Source organism: Egretta garzetta, unplaced genomic scaffold, assembly GCF_000687185.1.
Source record: "Egretta garzetta isolate BGI_Z169 unplaced genomic scaffold, ASM68718v1 scaffold448, whole genome shotgun sequence".
Lineage (NCBI taxonomy): Eukaryota > Metazoa > Chordata > Aves > Pelecaniformes > Ardeidae > Egretta > Egretta garzetta.
Genome location: NW_009260497.1, coordinates 1,592,454 through 1,606,986, shown reverse-complemented (window position 1 = coordinate 1,606,986; position 14,533 = coordinate 1,592,454). Strand labels below are relative to the sequence as shown.

The window sequence follows — 14,533 nt, the reverse complement described above, 5'->3', positions numbered from 1 at the left end:
TTCCCATTATTTTCCAAAAATCCCACCGTGAAAGTCTGAGGAGTCTTTGCTTCAAATTTCAAACCAAGCATTAACTTTTGGGACAAGAGGACTACTTGGTAGTTAAGAGAGTCCACAGGAGCCTTAAGAGACTCTTTTCCCCCTGCTTTCCTGATCAAGTGTGGGTCCTAACATAGCCCGGAAAGGCTCTCCTGCCAGCCCACTCCCAACAGCACCTGTACTCCTGCCCCCAAAACACAGATTCTGAAGCAATATCACACTCTGGACTCAGAGGGGAAGGGGAGGAAGGGCTGGGATTATAAAAAAAACCGAAACACCAACCCCAAAAAACCAAACCAACAGGAACTCAGAGGAGACTGACACAAAGGACAAAGAGCAGGAGAAGCTATGAAAATATGTTGAGATGGTCAAGAAAAGGTCACATCAAAATATATTTAAAAACCAGAAGTTCCCATCTGCATGGAATTTAAAACTCCTTTCCCCACCTTTTTTTTTTCCCCCCTGCTCGAGGACTCTCTTTGCTGTTCCAGGATGGGGAACATGATAGGCAGCACCAGTTATGTCCTGAAAAGGGTAGTATTTCCCCCAACTCGTCTGAGCACTTCCACCATATACACAGAAAAAAATTATATAGACCTCAACAATTGCCCCACCCTCCCTCTTTTCCATTCTACAGTGGGCAGGAGAAAAGACCACAAACAAATCTGACTTTTCATCTTCAGTTAAGTCCAATTTTTCCACACATCAATATCCCTGCAATCCATTGTACACCTTCTGCACCGATCCTTGTTTCAACAACTGTTTGAGACCTGCAAGAGAAAGGAAAGCGTTACTGCACAGCACAGGCAGGACGACTCCGTGCTTGCTTTCCCTGCTGCATTTACACATCTGGCTCGTAGGCACTGTGGCACAAGCTTTTCAAGGCTGAGCCCATGTATCCGAGTAAGAGCATCGTTAAAAAAAGGAAAAATCCCCCCCAAAGCCAGTGGTGCAACAGTTTTACTCCTGCTCATTCAGCATTCCTACAAGGAGAAATGGGACTGAGGTCGGTGATGCTATAATGGTGCTTTCATGCGCTCTTGGGACCACACAAGGCCAGCAGTTCCACGGAGAAATCCTCCTCTGCCACAAAGCCCAACATGACGCCGCAAGATCCTCACAGCTCTGTGGGGGATAAAGCTGACTCCCAGAGCTCCTTTGCTGTTGAAGCTGACAACAATTTTGTCATCTTAAGTCCAAACACCCAGCAAATGGCTTGCTGAGTGTTTCCAGAGTCGAGTTCATCTGGGCTCAGGCTCCCTCTACAGCCCAAGAGAAACTGGCCAGCAGCCAGCGCAGGAGGGCTACATTTGAGGCATTCTGGGCTTGCCAGCTACAGAAGCCCACACAAGTAATTAGAAAGCAGCGGTTTTCACACTGGTACATGGTGCCTGGGGACACTACTATCCACTAGAAGTAGTCCCTGAAAGCAAGTAAGAGCAGGCAAGTTGTTACCTGTGGGCTTAAGTATCCTACTGAAGGCCTGAAAAAAGTTTTTTTGAAACCCACTGTTTTGCAAAGGAGCCTAGATGGCTTTTCAAATACTATCTTCCCCACCCCTGAAAGCCCATTCATAAAACATTTTGGAGAACCGACTGCTCTGAGGTCCTGTCAGTATCAACTTCTTACCAGAGCAGGGTAAGAGAAGGACGAGTCAATCTGTAAAACCATAATAGTTCATTTACTGGGGCCAGCACGTTCAGGGGAACGCTGGCAGGTCTTCGCCACTACTTAAAGGGCGAGTCCGCACAAAACAGAGGAAGCAGACTGGGAAGAATGGATGTGTCACACTGTTTTTCCAAGAGATAATCGGAGGGGACTCCCACTATAAAGTCAGCCTGGGCACATGCTGCCAGGACTTGGGCTGCCCTGGCCATGAGGCCCCTCAGAGCATGGCAGCATCTCTGCTCTGACCAGCACCAGAAACCACTGAGCCCAAGTAGGGGCTGCCAGGACCCAAAACAGAGAGGAAAACTCCCCACACCATGGGTAACTTTCAAATAATAATAATAAAAAATAAGCTAGACTGCTATTATTCTGCTGTTGGATGTCCCCAAGATGTTGGGGACATCTTGTCCTGCAACAAAGCACACAAGCAGCTGGCCTGCACCTCAACAGGACAGAAGGCAGAATCGCAGTCCTGCCTCAGATCAGCTTGCTCGGCTGCTCCACCAAATCCAGAGTTGTGGTGAAGGGGGACTGGATGCTTTACATGTTTGTACAACACGTCAGGCTAGGCTGCCTAGAAAACACCGCAGTAGCTGTTAACTTTAAGTGAAGTACATCAGCAGGGACAGGGAGGATCAGGAATTAAATCAATCAATTTACTTGTAGAGGAAAAAACCCCCAGCCTTTCAGCCACGTGAGTCCTTCTTCAGGAAATCCAGTTTAAAGAGAGTATGTCTCCTGCAAACCTTGTCCTGCTTGTCTACCCATACATTTTTCTGGCCACATGTACTACCATCCTTTAAGAGAAGTGATTTGGTGTACATGGGTCACATCAGTTCCTGTTAAAATGCTGGAAAACAGTCCTGGAAGTAGTAAGTGAAACAGAGACTGCTCTCTGCCAGGCAGGAACTATTCATGCCTCTCGCCTGCTGCCCAGGGAATGCTGAACTCTTTTTCTACATTCAGAAACACTCTCAACAGCAGGACAACACGAGCCCCTCCACAGGGCCTGGTAATCATTCAAGGATAGGTCATTCCCCAGGCGAGTGCAAGGCAAGTCCACTTCCCCTTCACAGCCAAAGGAGGCTCAACGCCGCTTCCTGGCTGATGGGTAAGAGGATGTGCCTCCTGCAAGCACAGTTCTCTGAAAGGAAAGGACGTGGCTGGAGAAAGGTGTGCTCTAGTTACCCTGAAAAAAGTGGGATTAGCACCATTCCTGTACCTTGTTTCCTGCTAGCAAGCTCTAGGCAGCTGCCTGCTGGCCTGAAGGATATCCTCATTAGCACACAGGATATTTTAACACATATCTGATGTTCAATCAGAAATTCCAGCCAGGAATTTGGTGCTACTGCACCTCAGGCAGTTTTTTTACTAGAGCCAACTTTGAGATTTTTCAGACACTACCAGCAGGTGCCACGTTACAACACAACCTGGGCACTTTGCTGCCTGCTGTCACGCTCTGGGCGCTCCAGAGCTAAAGCATGGGATCCAAAGCTCCAAAACAGACAACGAACAAGCGTCGGTAGAGATAAATGAGATGTCAGAGAGAAAGCCACCTCTAATCAACAGGCAATAAATTCCCTGATGTCACCCTGGCACAAAAGAAAGAATATTATTTCTCTGACTCTGAAGCCTAGGCTGACCAGAGTGGTGCTCTCTGAGTCAGAGTATCTTCTGACCGCCCCAGGAGCTGCACATACAGTTATGAGATAAGAAATTAGGACCACTGCCAACAATAAGAACAAGAGGGATGTTTTGAATTCTGAAGCCTACAGTCTTCCTTTGAATGTGTACACTGAACTGCTGCCACACAATGTGAATAGACTTATTCCCTCATAAATCTCCTTAAATCGCTGGATGTTTGGAGATATGCAAGGACATAGAAAGGCATCTGACTGTCTACCCAGTCACCTTCCCCTGGGAGAGGTGGAATCGCTTCAGGAGAGAGTGGAACACCCAAGGCCCCGGTTCCTGAGCACACTCATGCCAGTACCATCATCTCTCTGTTCCCAGGATATCCGTAAAGGTGTGCAAGCAATTTTGACAAACACAGAGGCTTCTGTCACTGCTCTTTGCCCAGTCTCTTCACACACTGTGAAGAGCAACAGGCGGAAAAACCCTCACATCTGTTAGAGAGGTGCTGAAGCTTCAAGAAGGGCAGCAGAGCCTGGAATGAGACTCCACACTGATGCGGTCACTGCACTCTGCAGCCCTTGCTGAACACAACACGCTTGGAACAAGCAGGAAAGCACAGGGGTGAAAACACAAAAGCACAGCCCAGAGGCACAGACCTCACAGCTGCAGAGTGAGCCACGGAACATCAGTCAACCCTGGAGCTGCAGCTACCATCGGGCTCCAAGCAGCAGCTAGCACAGTGTCACCAAAGCAGCAGTAAGTGCCGCAGGGCTAAGAGCCCACCCAGGGCTTGGCTTCCCTCTACGAGCTTGAAGAGTCAAAGAAATCTGCATATTTGCCTCATTCTACCAGAATCCACAAAAAGGGCACCTTCAACAGAAGAAAGTATGATAGCCCTGACCAGCAGGAAGAAGTTCCTGGGACAGGAATTTTCTGAAGAGCTGCAGTGGTACACACCAGGAACTTCTTTGTCCCAGAGCAGAGGCCCTTGATGCCTCCTCTGGTGCCTTACGCAGAACAGCAGAACTTACCTCAGAGGCTGCTGAAGCAAAGAGGAATTTCCAGCCAGGAGTACAGTATTTGCCTGTCAATTTTAGGATTTCTACATGGTTCCTCAAGTTTGTGCACTGAATCAGAGAAGCAGATCTCTCCTACAGAATTCATCTGCGTTGTACCCTTCTTCCCTATAAGGCCACAAAGCACTTAGGCTAGAAGGAAATGCAGAGAGGACAATCCTGATGCTGTATGATGCTCTTTACCCTTGACAGTAGAGGGATTTTCACAGGTCTTGCCTCCAAGAAAGTAGAAGCAGGGGCTGGAAAATGGCTTGTGATCCCATTCCAGCAGAGGCGAGCAGACAGAGGCTAAGCCTAGGAAGCCTTTCAGTTCAGACAGATGGCCAGCTACAGAACAAAGCACCTGCAAACTTGCCAAGCGCTACATCCCAACCTAATCTGGTTCCCTACAACTGCAGCAGCCAAGCTCACTTGCTTCAAAGGGAAATGGAAGTTAATCACAGGGCACGGGCCAGCTGTGTTATGTTGTACAAGGGGCACAGGGAAAGGAGAGCCCCTCTTGACCATGACAGGCCACTGGTTCAGTTGTGCCAACTTCTTATCAGCTTCGGCAAGCGGTCTGTGCAGCCCGCCGCTGTGACAGAGCTGTAAAACACGCACCTTCCCGCTGTTCATTTGTCAGCTGCTCTTTGGGGAACTCCACATCAAATGTTATTATTAGTGAGCCTTTGATATTATTGTTATCAAAATTTGGAAGACCTTCTCCTTTCTTCCACAGTTTGGCCCCGGGTTTTGTAATTTTATCCCGAGCGATGTGAACCTAGAGACAAAAGAAGTTTCAGAACATTACTACCATTCTGTGTGTGTACCCCAATATTCCAGCGCCCCTTTCCAACCCACTGGAAAGCTTCAACCGATACCAACTCCTTGCCAAAGTCAGTGATGTTCAAGGGGACCAGGAGCTGTTACTGCCAGGACACACGCCAGAACTACCACCACGCGAGACAGCCCATGCCGTAACTGCTATGACAGCCCGGAACAGAGACCCACACCGTGCACCCCTTGTGCAGCCTGTTTTGGCTCCATGGAAATGGGCCTGTAAGGCTCTAGCAGAAGAGATGCTGTATCTGACCACAGAATCATAGAATCATTGAGGTTGGAAAAGCCCTTTAAGCTCATCAAGCCCAACCATTCCCCTAACCCTGCCAGCCCACCACTAAACCTTGGCCCTAAGCACCTCCTCTGCCCAGCTTTTAAATACCCTCAGGGATGGGGACTCAACTCCTGAGCAGCCCCTGGGCAGCCCCTTCCAGTGCTTCACAGCCCTTGCAGGGAAGGAATTTTTCCCAATGGCCAACCTAAACCTGCCCTGGCACAACTTGAGGCCGTTTCCCCTCATCCCATTGCCCATTCCCTGGGAGCAGAGCCTGACCAACTCCCCCCCTCCCCAGCTTCTCCCTCCTCTCAGGCAGCTCTAGGGAGCGATAAGGTCTCCCCTCAGCCTCCTTTTCTCCATGCTGAACAAACCAGCGGTTGCATAGACCCCGAGCAAGCTAACCCTCAGCACAGCAGACCTGCAGTTAAGTTTTGTTTACACACGGCAAGAAAGCAAACCCTTGCCTCACCTTGTGCCCATCCAAGTGGGCAATATCCATTTCAAAGCCTGTAAGTGCCTCGACCAGCGAGATCGTCACATTTGTATACAGGTCATCTCCTCTTCTTTCAAAGACTGGGTGCCTGTGGAAATCAGAAGACATGGGAACTTTTCTCCTTCCCCTTAGGGGAAATAGGTCTTCTAGCTTCCTCCCCTCTCTTTGGGAGCTTGGAGAATTCAAAAATCGGAGAGGAAGTGAAGACTGCATGAGATGTAGCTTCATTTTCCTGTGCTAGGTACTACTAAATAACTTTTCTATTTCTAGGGCAATGAGTGGTGAGGCGTGTCAAGAAGTTGTGACTCAAACAACAGTTTTCTTACTAGCACATTTCCTTACAGTTGGGAGATAGTATATCTACGGAAAAAGGAGATATTTCATGTGATTCACACAGGAGCTACTAATGATTACCAGAGTTCAAGCCAAATGAAACACAAGTGGAATTATTGCAGCATCTTAAAAGTGGTGAGCCCGGCTACTCTAGAATCATCAGGGTTGGACATCCTGCACAGCCCTGAGCACCAGATCCCTGGCTGCACCAACTCTGCCGAAGGGCAAGCTACATGCTAGTCAAGCGAGCAACACCAGCTAGAAAGCTGCTTGCAAGCTTCCTTTGTAGCAGCCAGAAAGAGCCATCTGCCTAGGCCAGTTACTTACTTAAGAACTTTTATTCTGAAGCGCAAATCACCTGGCTCCCCATCCACATGGGGTTCACCTGCAAAAAAGAAAGAAAAGCTCTGTTTAAATGAGCTAGTTAGTAAGGACTGAAGAAGGGGGCAGCATATTAAACACAAGAGAGATTTGCAGCTCATGTGTTAAAGGAAAAAATCAACTAGTCAATCTTTACATGACTAAAACCCTGCTTACACACAGCTGTTATTGAAGAGCCTGGGACTTTCTGAATATTGCTTCAATGAGCTCATACTTCTCTGCTGTTCCAAAAGACTCATTAATGTTGTCCTTTACTTACTGGAGGTCTTAATCTCCTTGGACAGAGGGGATTCCCTCACATATTTAAGCCTGGAACAGTTTCTCCTACTCCAAAAGTCATCTGAAACATCAGATGTAGAGCTTTTTTTGTGTGTGTGCACCCCCAGTACCAGCAAAGGGAGTAGAACCCTGAGCATTATCCTGACTTAGCAAAGAGCACACTCCTGGATTTCAGTAGCACGCAGAGGACACAGCACTTAAAACCACATGTGCTGATCGGTTACCCAAAGCAGGGCTTGGACACTTTCACGGCCATGAAGACCAGCCTTGCATCATGGAAAAGGAGCAAGTCAAAGCTGAGCAGCAGGGCAGCGCTGCTTTACGTACCTTCACCGATGAAGGGATACTCCATACCATCCCTTACGCCTGGCTCTATCTCCACTTCTAGCGTTCGCGCTAAGTTTTCAATGATAAGTGGTAGTGCCTGCTTATGTTACTGGGGTAACAAGAACGCTCCCACAAGTTAACCCGCACTCTCTCCTTGCTCACATCTAAAACTGGAGGGCATGGGCTGCCCTTCTTGTGTGCTGATGCTCTTCTAGTGTGCTGATGCTCTTCTAGTAGAGAAAGTTAAGCTCCTAAATGCACAGTCGGCATCTGGATGTGTGACTGCACCACAGTATTCCATGTCCAACTGTTGCCAGCTGGAAACTGTGGCCTTCCCCAACTTTGTTTTACTCAGATTCACTTGTGGAACTTCCACTGGAGTATGACTGATTGTTCAAGGAATAAAAGGCTGAAAGAGCAAATTGGGGAGCGCTACATCTAATAGAGCTGGCCGTCGCTGCTGTAAGAATAAAGACTGGCTCCTTGGAAATGAGAAACCTGCATTAAGTTCTTCCAAATTCCCTGGGTCTTACTGGTAGTACAGGCACTTTCCTCCATCTAGTGGCAGGTTTTGAATCAACAGCCACATAGCAGTAAAGAGCACTGAAACTCACTTGACATTGGGACATTCGTCACAAACAACTTCTTGGGTCATCTGGAAACGTCCAGGACCCAACTGGGTGGTCCTCATCTCCTGCCGGCAATTGCATTTCCGTTTCCCAGGTGCCTGTCTTGCCACCGGTTTGTTCCTGACAACCTGTGTGACAGAGGAAGAGGTTAACACCTGCACATGCTACTGGGTCTCCACAAGGGTCTGGATTTCTTAGACAGCCTGAAGGTAGTTTATTTCTGCAACTGTTTTGTTTTTAATGCACTTGCTGCTACCTCCACAGTAGCTCTGCATGGTCTTGGCAAAACACGCCTGATAAGTTTTCACCTTGCACCTCCTGCTGATCATGCATTAAATACCAAACCATCAGAAAAAAAAACCTGTTACTATTTTCTTTCTTTTTCTGGCACCTTTGGTTATGATAGCTTCCTCCTTCCACACAATGTGCAAAATTACTTGGAGTTCCCCATTTACCCAGACACTCACAACACAGACTCAATCAACATAAGTTTTAACATGCAGAATAGCAGGGATTGTCAGCACCAGAAATGTAGCTTGCTTAAAAAACAAAATAAGAACTGAGAGGCCACCATACATTTGCCAGGTATGTAATCCAGAAATTTGCAGCGACACGTTTGGCCATATAAAAAGGCTATGAGAAACCCTCAGCATGGTTTTGGAAGAATTACAAAATGAATTTGAGGCTTATGAATGGGTCCTCAAATATCACCAAATTCTAGAGAGAGACCACTTACACCTTTCCCAACGGGGCTACTGCAATAAAAAAAAGCTACAGCTAGTCACTGGCAGCCAATAAATAAGCTATTATCACAAGAAGTGCCCCTTTATAGGGAAACTGCCAGATAGCAAAGATGAATAAATGTATTGTTTCTTCAGTTAATTACTAGCAAACAGCATCACAACATCCTCCTGCATCACTGCCAGATACTAGGAAAACGAGCACCGATTTTAGTTCTATTCTTTGGGACAAGATAACATTCTGAGCAGAGGCCAGGCGTCTCAGACCTGAGGACACTCTGGAGAGACCCACAGGCAAGCAGTCAAACTTACTTCTACGAAGTTTCCTGAATACACCTCCTCCAGCGTAACCTCCAGGTCCACGATGATGTCACTTCCTCGGGGAATGTTCCTGTCTTGTTGGCGAGGGTTACCTCCAAACATGAATCCAAAGTCCCCAAAGAAGCTGGAGTAAAGCACATCAATTAGTTCACAAAGGAATCCTGATCAAATGGGTCTTTGATGAAGAGAGACACCCAAGGCAGCAGCAATATGCTGCTTGGCAAATGTTTCTAGACCCCTAGAGAGCAGACTCCTCACAGTACAAAAGCACTGTAGTAAATCCAGGCACCTCTCTTTGCTCCTCCAGGACACAAGCTAACGCCTTCAAACAAAAATGTCACTTTGGAAGAGTTTTCTGTACTAAAGAAAGCAAGTTTTGGAGCAGGAGTTGGATGCCAATACCTCAAAATCTGACCACTGCCTAATGGAAGTCCTCCCTGTACTGCACAGCTGCTCAAGCACCATCACCACAGGGTGGAAACTCTGAGCAGTGGCTCCATCTCTGGCACTGCACATCAATGCCAGCAGGTTGGTTTTCAGTAGTTTGAGGGAAAAAAAAAAAAACCAACCAACCAATCTCCTAGCAAGTCTGCATATTTTTCCTTAAAACAGACTGGCAGACGGTGCGAGTTCTCATCCAGAAGAATTACATGAGATGAGCAACTTCAGGAATTGTTTTAGTAGATTTGTGCCTAGCAGAACCAAAGGGGCCTTAAACAAGAAAATCAGCTCCTGCCTGAGCAACACACAAGCACCTTCAGGTTTTAACGATCCAAATTCTACAGTTGCTCTGAAACATAGTGTAAGTCACTGCGGCATTACTTTGCAAACGAAAAAGTGACCCCTAAAGCACACCCATGATCTGAGGCAACAGGTTAAACATCAATCACATACCAGGTAACACAAGAAAGCTCCTACGTGTTTAAGCCAGCTCCAGCACCTTACCAGCCACCCACACTGGCGACACAGCTTGCCAAGCGAGCAAGAGCTGCCCATGTGGGAAGACACCACTGGTTACTACCCACTGCTCTTGAAGCAAGGATTGATGCAGGACAGACAAGTGAAAACTGCACACGGGATATCCACCATCAATATATTTCTTCACGTTCTTACCTATCACGTCAGATCTGTGCCTCCTGACTGAATAAAAAGACCTTAACACAGAATTTGCCCATGTGGAACGTGTGCAGGAGCATTGCAAAATTAAAGCACCAATGGTAGAATAGCCTGAAGTGGCAAAAATCTCCTTACTGTGAGAAGATGTCTCCATGGGAGCTCTGGTGCCCATCCTTTAATCCCTCCTCACCATATGCATCGTACTGCTTCCTCTTCTCCTCATCTGACAGCACCTGGCAAAGGGATGCAAGCCAACAAGAGAATCACCCACAGCCGAGCTGGGTTATTTAAACACAGCTCAGAGGAAATCTCACCAGTACTCTTCACTGGGAGACAAGCAGCAACGAGTTACAGTACAGAAGCACTGGCTACAACTCGCTTGCCATGCTGGACTAGAAAAGTTAAACATTTACCAATGAAACCCATAAAAAGTGCAGTTAGTTTATTAAAACAGCAAGAAGCAACACAGAAGATATAAACAATACTGAGTTTATCTTAAGGATTAAAAAAAAAAAAGAATCAAAATAATTAAAATCAGTTCCTACAAAGCAGGACACACTGAAAACCCACACGATACCACCCTTGTTTCTCAGTGTGTTCTTCGAGCACACAGAATGTGTATTTGTCCAGCTACGATTTCATAACAATTAGCAAGGATAGCAAGTTTGCTTACCAGGCTGAACCCTGCCAAATATGGTAACTCTGCACCAGTTTGAATGCTAGCCCTCATTCCTAAGGGCAGCAAAAGCTAGAAGCAACTTCAGGACTGAGGCAGAACACCACATCCCAACACACATGACTTCCAAGACTGCAAAGCTTCAGTTTTAATTCCTAAGTATTGATCTTTGCTCTTTCCTCTCCCAGAGATCTGGAAGTTTCAGGTCACATTTAGTCTTCCTCCCCCTTCCTCCAATGTTGATTGTATTTGGGAGGGTTAAAATTGCCAGGTTGGCTTTCAGAAGGGTAGGGAGGAGTGGAAACGAGTGGACAAGCTGGCTAAGCAATGAAAGCCAGTCTGAAATTGTAATCAATACTAGCAACCGGGGAAAAAAACCCCAATAGTGACTTTACTGGCTTCACCTAGTAGGTAAGAGTTCAATTCTCCTTTTGTCACTTCTGATTTTGCATTAAAACACCCATTTCCTAAAACCAGGATAAGCTTTCCATTTTGCGATCTGCTGGCACCAGAGTAGAATTCTTCTGTTAAAGTACTGCACAGTACCGATGATACCTCAAGCCATAAGAAAAGGAATTAAGATCATGAAATATTTGCCTTCCCATACATTTTCCTCCTTTCTGCAGGCTGTTGGAGAACACAATGCCAAGAACACAATTTCAAGTACCGTGAAGAGAGTTCTTGTTTGCTACGTTAGGTTGCCTTGAAAGCAAAGCAAATACAGGGGATAAAAATCAGAAAAAAAACCCCACGGAAACTCCACCCCCAAACCATCCTGAGACTAATGACTACACGTGGAGGAGTCTCAGTTTCCTCACATGGGATCACTCTCCTTTCTAATCGAAACAACTGTGTTGGGACCACACAGCTGCAGGGCAGAAATTACTTAGGCTGTTAAAATGAAGGACACTGAGTAGTTTAATTAACCTACTTTCCCCACAATTTTTCTGAAGACTTTGCTATAGACAGCTAGCCGAACCCTGAGCAGCGGTACTACTAACAGAGGCTGTTGCTTTATGGTGAAAAGCATCCTGGTTTAGAATCAGAATCATTTGGATTGGAAAAGCCCTTTAAGATCACCAAGCCCTAACCCTGCCATCCCACCACTAAACCCTGGCCCTAAGCACCGTGTCTGCCCAGCTGTTAAATGCCCCCATGGATGGGGACTCAACCCCTGCCCTGGGCAGCCCCTTCCAGTCCTTGATGGCCCTTTCGGGGAAGAAATTTTTCCCAATGTCCAACCTAAACCTGCCCTGGCACAACTTGAGGCTGTGTCCCATTGCCCATTACCTGGAAGAAGAGACAGACTCCCCCCCCGGCTTCCCCCTCCTCTCAGGCAGCTCTAGGGAGCGATAAGGTCTCCCCTCAGCCTCCTTTTCTCCAGACTAAGCAACCCCAGGTCCCTCAGCCCGTCCTCAAAAGAGGTTCTGAGGGAAACATAATTCTAGCTCCCTTTTACCCAAAACAATCAAATCAACACGCTGCATCTCACAGCTCGTTTAGCAGATAGATTTGCAAGCTGCAATGGCTAAACAAAGAGACAAAGACCTTGCAGGACATAAAAACGTTACTTTTTCCAAACCTATTTTAAATAAATTAAACTGGATTTCAAGGTTCTGATGCATCTCTCTCCAGCAAAAAGCACAGGAATGAAGACTCTGAAGGGAGGTTTCCTATTTAATTTTCACCCAGCCAGAGCATGTTGCATTTGTGCTGTCTGCATTAGGACTCAAACTTCATGCTTTGTGTTGAACAAGAACCCCATTGTGCTTCAATAATACCCTGGTTAGGGGAAGCAGACTCAGTCACTGCTCGTAAAAGTTAATATTCAACTACTCCTGCCACCACATCTCCTGCTGATTTGATTTTACAATCGTTTTCTCCCCCACGTTTTTTAATAGAAAAAGTACTCTCAACTGTTACCATAGTAAAGACTTAAATAAACTGGGACTGGGGGAAGAGGTAGAGAAATGCTTCCCATGCATGAAGCACTGCCAAATGCAACAAGATCCCAACTCACAGAAACAACAAGTTCACAGCTTCAAAGTAAACCACACGTGCCAAACTTCAGATGCTGCAAATGATAGCTAACAAATACTTTTTTCCGTTCACTGGTTTCCCCTTGAGAGTTCTGCCAATTTATTTAAGAATAGGCAAGTCTGAACTAGGAAGAGGTCCCAGCTCAGATACAAAAATAAAGTTAATGTGTTTTTTTTTTTTTTTCTGACCGGAGAGGAAGGCATTCAAGCTGCTTCTCTCGCTTCCTCATTTATTTGATATTTTGCATATCTGAAGGGCAGAGGAGCAGCAGGCATGGGAGCAGGAGCCACTCTGCAGCTCCAGGCTGAGCGGCACCACTGGACTGCAGCGGGAGTGCAAACCCCCTCCCTTCTGGAGCTCGACAACTCAAACCTCTCACGTAAACAGCCCACCAGCACCAGTGAGCTCCTGGTGGGACCCCCACTATGAATTCCTGCCAGTCAACACCATCTTTCTCAGGAGCCCTCTGTTCCACAGGGGGACGGCAGGAGCAGGTAGAAACCAGCAGTGACAGATGGGAGCCAACAAGGACAAAGAAAGGGGAAGAAACAGACCCCGCCACCCCGCCTAAGTTGCATTAATGCATAGCTATGTGGCAGAGAAAGCAGGCTTTGACTTAAAATATTTGGCTAATAAAATAAGCGAAAAGCGATTGATATAGTACACTGTGCTGTTAGCGTCAGGTATCATTTGTGTGCTACTCTATTATCATGGAAACAACAGGAATCCCCACGCATGTGTGACTTAATCCTTATTTTTCCCACCTCACTGCCTCCTCAAAGGCAAGCCAGCCACCTTTCCTCTCCCACCAGCTCAGGCGTACTCACAATCAGGCCCTGTAACATACATGTGCTTGCTCCCGATCCAATACTTGTGGCTGACACAACTCTGCTTCTTCCTCAAAGAATTACAAATAAATACCAAACTGCTTTAACTTGCTGCCTTTGCTTTCTCCTGGCTAAGTGAACTTAAGCCTTTCATTGTCCTCTGACAACAGGAGCTTCCTACTCAGCCTAAGAGCCCCTCTACCTTGGTTTTTTATGTGGAAGAACACCTGAAATTCAATATAGTAACACGGGGCAGATGGAGATTGCACTTGTGCCTTATAGAAGTGCCTTTTTATTTTCTAGAAGCCCTTGTTCCCCTGAGGGCTACAAGGAGGAAGCCTCACAAGATGACTTACTGGGCAGGCTCAGCTCTCACTCTCGGCACGTTTTACCGTGAACCCCATCCATCCTCCACAGAGCTGAAGGTTCTCCCAGTTCCTTACGACAGGCTGCAGATCTTTGCCCCTCTCCTTCCCCGTCAGCCACGCCGGGCCTCGCTACACCCAGCGGGCGGCCCACGGAGGGGTGCGGGGCCTCACCTCGTAGGCAGCTCCCAGGTCCTGGAACTTCTCCTGCGCCCGGGGGTCGTCGGGGTTCCTGTCGGGATGGAGCTGCAGCGCCAGTTTGCGGTAGGCCTTCTTGATGTCCTTGATGGAGGCGCCGCGGGACACCCCCAGGATCTTGTAGAAGTCCCTCCTGCCGGGAGAAGGTGGGAGAGAGGGGAAGGGAGAGGGGCCCCATCAGCAACGGGGCCGGAGGCGGGGGACGGGACGCAGAGCCAGAGCTGAGACGGGGGGGGACACGGGATGGGGACGCTGGCCCGACGCTGAGGCGGACGGGGTGAGGAGGAGAGAGGA

General features: G+C 47.4%; 1 protein-coding gene across 1 annotated transcript; it reads right to left on the bottom strand.

Annotated features, from left to right (window-relative positions):
- Positions 1 to 499: 499 nt before the first annotated feature.
- DNAJB11 (DnaJ heat shock protein family (Hsp40) member B11) lies at positions 500 to 14,413 on the bottom strand (the record flags this gene model as incomplete). Its single annotated transcript, XM_035900054.1, is given in 10 exon segments — positions 500 to 809; positions 5,019 to 5,178; positions 5,984 to 6,095; positions 6,668 to 6,725; positions 7,328 to 7,396; positions 7,876 to 7,879; positions 7,932 to 8,084; positions 9,009 to 9,141; positions 10,269 to 10,366; positions 14,216 to 14,413. Coding segments are annotated over 10 exon segments (1,050 nt in total), but the record flags the coding sequence as incomplete, so codon positions are not given.
- Between the last annotated feature and the right edge of the window lie 120 nt (positions 14,414 to 14,533).